The sequence below is a fragment of the Merops nubicus genome, unplaced genomic scaffold, assembly GCF_000691845.1.
Source record: "Merops nubicus isolate BGI_N331 unplaced genomic scaffold, ASM69184v1 scaffold24516, whole genome shotgun sequence".
Lineage (NCBI taxonomy): Eukaryota > Metazoa > Chordata > Aves > Coraciiformes > Meropidae > Merops > Merops nubicus.
Window position 1 is genome coordinate 7,428 of NW_008614847.1, and position 8,812 is coordinate 16,239.

At 39.9% G+C, this 8,812-nt stretch overlaps 1 protein-coding gene across 1 annotated transcript in view; it reads right to left on the minus strand.

Moving 5' to 3' along the window:
- Nucleotides 1–7,224, minus strand: part of LOC103774936 (chromosome unknown open reading frame, human C2orf76) — an 8,926-nt gene extending 1,702 nt beyond the window's left edge. The window contains exons 1-4 of the mRNA XM_008942373.1: nt 7,089–7,224; nt 5,294–5,344; nt 2,025–2,062; nt 1,806–1,887 (exon numbers count right to left, since the gene is read on the minus strand). Of these exons, the coding sequence (XP_008940621.1) occupies nt 1,806–1,887; nt 2,025–2,062; nt 5,294–5,344; nt 7,089–7,221 (304 nt within the window). The 5' untranslated portion in view covers nt 7,222–7,224. The remainder of the gene's footprint in view (nt 1–1,805; nt 1,888–2,024; nt 2,063–5,293; nt 5,345–7,088) is intronic.
- Nucleotides 7,225–8,812: the final 1,588 nt, after the last annotated feature.

Here is an 8,812-nt window from a genome sequence, read left to right on the forward strand (position 1 = left end):
ATCTAGAAAGATCCCACTTCTAACTCAGTGAATTTTCATATCAAGATATGCTGGGACATATCAAAATTCAAAATTATATGGCACACTGCATTTTGCAAAGCTTTTCTGTCATAAATGCCCACTACATACTAATGACCAACTGCTGTTAGTTATTCTGAAAAAAAAAAAAAAAAAAAAAGCAGCTTTAAATTGCTTTCTTCCCTGAAAAAGATCCCACTTCTAACTCAGTGAATTTTCATATCAAGATATGCTGGGACATATCAAAATTCAAAATTATATGGCACACTGCATTTTGCAAAGCTTTTCTGTCATAAATGCCCACTACATACTAATGACCAACTGCTGTTAGTTATTCTGAAAAAAAAAAAAAAAAAAAAAGCAGCTTTAAATTGCTTTCTTCCCTGAATAAGTCACCCCTTTCTTTGTACAGAGACACAGAACAGGCTGGTCTATTCCAATTTCCTTTCCCTGTAGCATTTGCTCTGATGTTCTGACACTTTTTTGAGATCATATCCAATTGTTTCACTGTTGTAGCTACAAACCTAGTTTCAAAGAGGGATGATATAAATATGAATATTTATCAATGCCCTCTTTAAAGCAGGCAGCTCTGGTCAACACTGCTTCCAATTCAACATTTGGCACTGTCATCAGTCCCTTTCCTGAGCTGTATTGCTTCTTATGTCTCAGGTATGTAAGGTATGTATCTATCCTCTGCAAGCTAAATTACAAATCTCTAAGACTCAAGTGCCAGTAAGCCCCCTCCCCAAGGAAATTTTTTTCCCCCTCACATAAAAAGGCCTGGTTTAGTACAAACAGACAGAGCATGACTATCATTCGTATTACAGGACACCCAAACACCTTTAGGAAATGTACAGTGAGGTGGGTTGCAGTGCTTCCCAGAAGAAAAACATGAAAGAGACATCTCAAATCACCTAAAACCATGAAGCAAATGGCAAGAAACAACAGAGCCAAGAAACCTATGAGAAAGAAATCCCATTCGTGAGCTGGGGAGCAATCAGAGGGCATCAGGAACAGGAGGGGGCTTTCTCTGAGACACCCCCGCACACAGGGCTAAGGCAGTTATGGTTCCAGCCAGGCAAATCAGATTCAAATGAGCCAATGTCCCTATCAAGGTGGAATGCAACTACATCCCTTAAGTACCCTGCTGCCACAAAGTCAGTCAGCCACATTTATGAGAAGCCCAAAGGACATCCAGGGGCCATCAATTTTATCCTGATAGACATTTCTTTACATTACCAAAAGACATGCCCTATATGTAGTCCTCTGCCAAAATATGAGAAATCAGGTCAAGTTTCAACTCTTTGCCATGTTCAGCACATTCTCTAAAAGATACTGCTTGAGCTTTCCTGAGCAGTCTGGCTACCAGGCACTGTATGCTGCATGTTACACAAATCTAATCTTATTTCATTATTCCATGCTAGTTCCACTACTTACATCTCTAACCAAAACATCGGTTTAAATGTTACTGATAAGACTAAGCAGACAAGGTACTAATAACCTATCTGTCAATCATTTAAAATTACTCTCAGCAGAATTATAAGCATACCCTCTAAAAATCACAATTTGCATTCTGAACATTTGGAGTGCAGATACCTGCTGCCCTCAGTCCAATGATTTGAAGGCATATTATCCCCCCGTCTTCCCTGAATAATTATCAAGTAGTGTAAAGAGCATCAGGAATAGCATTTACTTTTCAGCAGGCTATCCAAACATAATCAGCCAGTTATCAGTTTAATGACAACCACAAGGAGCAGCACCTTCAGTCAATATAAATGTGCTCCTACCTACTCCAGCTGCTTTCAGCGTACTGTCTTCTTTCAAAATCAGTTTGTCATCATCTTCCAAACTCACTACAAGTTCACCAGTCTACAAATCAGAGAGCCAGAATGCAAAGATAAGAGTAAGAATTTACTGACTGTCTCTGCCCCAGTCGTGTTTGACAGTGCAGGGATCTGCCAGCATTAAGGCATGCAAAAGTGGAAGAATACAGCTAATGCACATACCTTAGATTTATGTGCTTGGTGAATAATCTTCATTGTATCTGAAAGCAAATACAGTGTTTTCCTAAAATAAGGTTTAATAGGCAGTAAGGGCTGAAAGTTGTACTTGGGGAAAAAGAGACAAAGGGATACGGTGAAAAAATTTTTAATATTAACAGTTTTGTGTATTCAACCTAAAAAGGAGAAAACATCTTCATTTCCCAGTTCTGAAGCCACAGTTTTAAACCAGTCAATCCCACATTAAGGTAACGCATTCTGTTGGGCTTCTGTCTGCTGGCTGAATTACAGTAATTAATGACCATCCCAATTTCCAGTCAAAACTTGTTTTAACCTAACAGGGTTTACACATCAGTTGGGGCAGGACAAGCAGCATTTATGCACTGTCAACTACTACAGCTAAATTGATAGGCAGCAAGTGATGAAGACCCAGCAATCTGACCACTTCAGATCATTCCTTGAAATTTTCTTTCTTACGAAGAAAGCACCCATGGTAGAAATTTTATTAAGCAAATCCTTTTTCCATGAACGTGTACAGCCTCTCCTCTTTTTAATGCTAAACCCTCTACAATAATATTTACCTCTGATGTGTTTGTGCATTGTAGCACTTTAAGAAATCATGTTATACAAAACAAAAAAAAAGAAATATCACTTTCCTCTGGCAGTGCGGGCAGGGCTTTGTTAACAGAAGTGAAAAACAAGGGGAAATAATGTCATCACTAAAGCAACCAGATGAGTGCAAAGATCCAGAGGGAATGGAAGTCAGAAGATGCCCATGCAGCACTTAAAAAAAAAAATTAAAAAATTACATAAGGTAAAAATTACTCAGTATTCCCACTGCAGAGGTCACTGAGAAGGCAGCCCTAGCACACTGTAATAATTGCAGTATTAGAAGCAAGACACATTAAATTGCAATTATCAGGATCCATCTTGCATAGAACCATTGCGAAAAGACAAGCAACCACTGCAAAAAGACACTGCAACCATGACAATTTTCTACCACAGCAAATACAATCCAACCTCTGCCTGCTAGTTTTAAGCTTCTCCACTACTTGGTTACATTCCTTTTTCTCTAGTCTTTCCCCAGTCATTCTCTGAACTATTGTCTTGGTTTTACTTGTTCACACCTCCACCACTGGCATCCAGCAGTTCATGGATTTAACTGTGTCTTCATCTGAGCTGTTAAGTCTGTAACTCTGTTACAAAGGTGAAACTGCAGCCTCTTCTCATCCTAGCTCAAGCCTTATGTGCCCTCAATAGCCTTTGCTATTTCATCCCCGGTTATTCCCGTATTTTTATATTTCCTTTTCTGGTAATAGATCTTCCATAACAATAGGTAGGAAATCACTTTCTAAGCTTGATTCTGTGAAGTAGCCACCATATCATTCCACATAAATAGAGAAAAAAAAAAAATTGAGAAGCAGTTTATGAGACACCTTGTCACCTGGGCTGCCATCATCAGTGAAAAGATGGGAATGACAGGATAGGAGGATGAGAAGATTGACTGAGAAGAGTCCCAGACCAAGAATGAGGTGTACAAAGAGATGAAGAGAAAATGAAAATCATAAGCTTTGAGATGTGAATTAAAGCACCAAGCCAAGAGGAAAAACGTGGTGTCATTATATATGATGTTGAGAGAACAAAATGAACAAAGTGTTTGAAAGAACAAAGCTAATTCTGGAGAGCAGGAAGATGAAACAGGCAAGGTGAGAGAGACAGGTCCAACTAAGATTTCTGGCACTGCCAAACAAAGAAGGAAAAATCTGACTCTTACTGGCACTATTCATGCAGAAGTCTCACTCATCACCAGAATAAAAGACAGACAGCTGTATGATTCACAGCCTGAGGGGAAGGTGAGGAACTTGGCTTTGAATTTTTGGTGTGAACATTTCCATGCAGCTAGCACTATCCCACTAAAAGCAGGCCTCCACTAACTGGTATAGCAGGTTTTAAAGTTCTGCAGTATTTTTCACCCATGTTATGTTCAGTCCTACACAGCACAATCACATGCTCAGCCACAACCTATGCCTTGGGAAAAAATAAACTGATGCTCTAGCAGCAGGAGTAGGCAACACCAAGAACGTAACTGATACCAGCACCCCCAGGTAGGACCCCCTAGCCAAAGCCAGTTATGAAAGCGAGGAATGGCACCTGCAAATTCTAACCCAGTTACCTAGATTTTAAGAATTTAAGTAATATATTAAAAATAATAGTAATGTTCAAGCCCTTGCCACTGACATACCATAAATCTTAATCCCTAACTCTTTTTCTGCTTTCATTCTGCACTATCTGCTTCACCATCAGTGAAAACACAGAATGAAATGCTTGGCTTTTTTTTTTTTTTAAATAGACAAATAGACTCTATTACCATCCACATGTATTAAGTAGACTCCCCATCCAATTCTTTGAATCACTTTAGAAGAAAGAATCTGTCCACTCCAAAAACGTGGGAAACAAGAAAATTACCTGCAGCGAAACTCCAAGGGAACATTCAAAATTGCCAAGTTTAGGAAAAGATATGTTACTGACATCCAAGTTAGCAAATGCCAAGAAAGGAAGTAATTTAGTCTATTTTGAAAGTATATTCTGAGTATATTCTGTCCCAAACAGATGAACTGCACATGCTCATGCTAACCTTAACACAAAGGAAGTACACAGATAGCTTTGCATTAGAGGATAATGTCTGCCTAAATTTCACACCAGGCTATTTCATTCTACCAGCTTGTCTTGAAGAGCTTTCCTAACTACTTTGAGCAAAATTACTCTGCTTCTCTTATATCATGTGAATTATTTAAGAATATAAGTCCTAAGCATTTTCCATTTACTGCCTTCATCTCCCACCTCACCATCCTTTCTGACTTCACAATTAGTAAATAGACACTGAAACACATAACCACACAGAGAACTACAATTTCAAAGCATTTGAAATCACAAGCTTCTCACTACAGTAAAAACAGCATTAAAAGGCACTTATAAAAGTAATAAAAAATACCTAAAACCATCAGTACCAATTAACAAATAATGTAAGACATGCAGCCTAATTCATTAATTAATTCACTACAACATTAATACAGAACTTCAAAATAATGGTCAAGTTCTGCAGATGCAATCCCAGTGGCACAACCCCAGCTGGACAGTTGCAAATGTAGCGACATTGCTACAAGCATGAGTATTTGAGGGCAGTTTTCCTCTAAATTGTACAGAAAGTGATATAAAATATTATGTCTTCATTTTACAGGAATTAAAACAAGAAAAAAAAAAAAAAAAGCACGTACCGTACTTATAATTTTTGAAAGGAGGAGGAAGTCCTGATCTTGAAGGTACATCTATTAAAATAAAAGCACCAAGTTAAAACAAAGTTGGCCTTTTTTTTTTTTTTTATTTCCATTATTTTATGCATGCCTCCTGGACATTCTTTGCATCAAAAGAAATCAACAACACAGGAGACTTGTTTGAGCATAAATTATGAAAACATAACCTCTGGCTCAGGTTCTATAGTTACTCCATATCTGATTAACATCAGCTGAGCATGAAGTCCCTCTGAACAAAACTACCCATGAGGACAGAGAGTCAATGCAATTAGGATGTGATTATGGGAGTTTGATCCTTCAGGAATCTGCCAGGAACATCCTGTCAATGCTTTGCACAGCATCTCTCTCTACCTTACACAAACACTGACCAACTGATTTGTTCAGTAAACACAGCCATCCAAACCAAAGCATGCAAAGCCACAAAACAGAAGTCAAACTGTAGTAGAAAATTAACTCTTTAGCTGCATGCAGGACAGCCTAGAAGCAACTGCAAGAATGCTAACACCACCACATTCCCTGCTGACAGTGTTCCCAGTGACTCCAGGGATTTAACGAGGACCTTGGAAGGCTGAGCCACCTGTGGCAAGCTTGACAGCAAGGCAGCTGAAACCATAATTTCATCAGTAGTTTAACAATTTATCTCAAACTCTCCTTTCAGGCAGATTACAGCAGAGGAAGGAATAGAGCTTTTGGACCAGAAACAGCACTATCCACCTGCAGAATGAGGTTCCAAAAGGTCTTGTTCAAGACACTAGCTTTGTCTCCAATAACAGCAAGTTGCAATACTGCACACATCAAAACCAAGTTTCTTAGCATTGTTTTTTATTTTATTCTTTATGGTAGCAGCTCTACCATAAGTTCTGAAAGTGCCTGTAGTTTTCTAAAAGCATCCTATAGATCTTGATGTGCCCATCACCAGAAGCATGGAAGTTGCTAGAAACAGAGGAGAGGCATGAGGCCCAGGGAACGTCCTAGGAGTTACTCAGATGTTATCAGCTGTAACGGTTCCAGGCTTGTTTAAGCTGACTTCATTAAAAAAAAAAAAAAAAAATTTAAAATCACATGTTATTCTGCACCCTTTGAACATCTCTGTTTAGGTGTGTAGACATACCTGCAAGATCAGGGTAACACCCTAACTACTGACTCACTGCCTGGGCCAGCTGGCATTAATTAACATTTAGATGCACTGTCACTTTCAACCAGCCTTCTAAAACAAAGCCTGTAGATGAGTAAATCTGCACCATGAAGCTCAAGATGGAGACAGAAACTCAGAAGCAAACATGCACAGTGAGACCTCACAGTGTCAAAAACAATTTTTCAAGATCCTCTCTTCTCACAAATAGCAAACAGACTTGAGTTCCCACATTCCACATATTGGGGTAGTTCCCAAGGATCAAACGCTCTCCAAATTCTACTAATTTATTGTTGTTAATTTATGAATAGCTGCCTGACAGCACCACTCAAGGCACCCAAGGCACTGAGCCAAATGTAGCAATGCCCTCCTCTCTTTTTGACTAAACATGGGATTTGGGCAGGGGGAGCAGTCTATCCAAATTTAGGCATGGCACACTGACCATAGAAGCGCTTATTAACTCCAGACCTCTCATCCAAGGGAGGAGAGCACACAGGGGATGTAAACACAAATCTGGCATCTTTACTAAAGCCACAGAATTCCCATTCACTTGCTCCCCTCCACCTTCTTGTGTAGAGCAAGCAACGCCTGGGACTGAATCGAATTAAGAAGACAATCACCCCTTACCCTTCTGCACAAAAGCAATGAACTGATTTACTGTCTGATCCAAGTCAACTCCATGATACACCACAGGTCTGAAATTCCGGTGCTCAAAAGAGCGGACAAGACGAACTGTGATGGTTGAGCCTTCTGCTGACATGAGAATTAATTCTGAATAACCTGGAAAACATTAAAGAGAGGAATTACTGCCTTTCCTCACTGTACAAGCACAGCTAGAAAACAATGTGCAGGTGGGCCTCACTCAAAGATTAAAACATGGTGAGAAATCAGCATCATTACATCTTTCAGGACTTCACTTTCAGCATTTCTACAGAAGCAATAACACAATCTCAAAACAAACAAGGGTTATTTAGGAGATTATTGATGCTTCACACCAAATAGTTCAGTATTTGTACATTTGCTGCATACTACAGCACCAGACTCCCTGTGAAACACCCAAAACCCCTATGGAAAAATACAAGCATGTTGTTTGGATTTTAAGTGACTGAAGACTAACTGCTGGGTGAGCAACCTTGAGCTCTGAAAGAATGTACTAACATGAAAAAAACCAAAGCTTTTTTAATAAACTCATTTGTAAAGAGCATAATACCCTGAAAAATGCCTAAGCTCTTACACAACACTCACTTTCACCGCTCTACAGGAAGTGGAAAATCCTCCCCTACATACACATGCAAATAATTCTCCTGGTATAGTACTACATAATTAAAAGGGTTGATTTAATTTATAATAATAGGTCTCTAGTATAACTCTACAGGGCTTATACTACTTGAACAGAGAGCAAAGCCTACAATCCAATCACCTTATCACCCAGTACCCCACTTCAAACAATCCCACAGTTGTTCTGTTGGGGTCTCTCCACAGGAAAACGAGCTACTTCCTACCTCATCAATCTCCTCTGGTTTTGGTGATGGGTAGTGCTCAACAACCTCACTCTCTGGTCACAGGCTAAACTGCCGTGGCTGCCGCAGTAAGGCGCAAGGACTGCGGTTCAAGCACTGCAACATCAGCTGGGGTACAGCACAACCTCTGCTTCTCCTACCCCTTCACAGACATTTCAGTCACTACTTCCAGTCCTGCAAGGACTCTTCTCTTACCTGTTCACGACTTTACATTCTTTTTTTGTATCGTTTTAGTCTTTTTGGGTTTTTTTTATTGCTATGGCAGTAGACACTTGGACAAATTATGCTGATATCCAGGTACCTCTCAGCCTTTGCTGTATTTGTGCTAGCTGCACCCTGACAAAGTAAACCAGAAATATTTTTTTTTCAAATACTTTCTGCAGAATGGCGACTGCATCACAAGGTAGCTTGCTTTTACATCCCCTTGGATAATAAGTCACGAGCCCTAATTCCATTTTCATTGCAAACAAGCTGTGATACACAAATATAACATATCAATCAAGAAAAGCATACTTTTCACCTGAAAATAACCAGACTTATATTAAACAGCAAAGATGTACATTTTCATGATGCTGTTCCAACAGGGGCTTGAGATGTGGAAAGCACAATACAGAGTAAAGAGGGGGCAGCACGGAAGAACATTGTGGGGATGTCGATTTGGGAGCACAGGCTCCCACAGTTAGAAATCAATGATTTTCACCTTTACGTACAGACCCAACAGACCGATCCCAGCAGGGCTGAGACCGGGCACGGCCCAGCGCCTCCTGAGGGGCAACATGGCAGCTTCTCCCCGAGGTGGGAATGGTCAACACCTCTTGCGAGGAGGCGCCT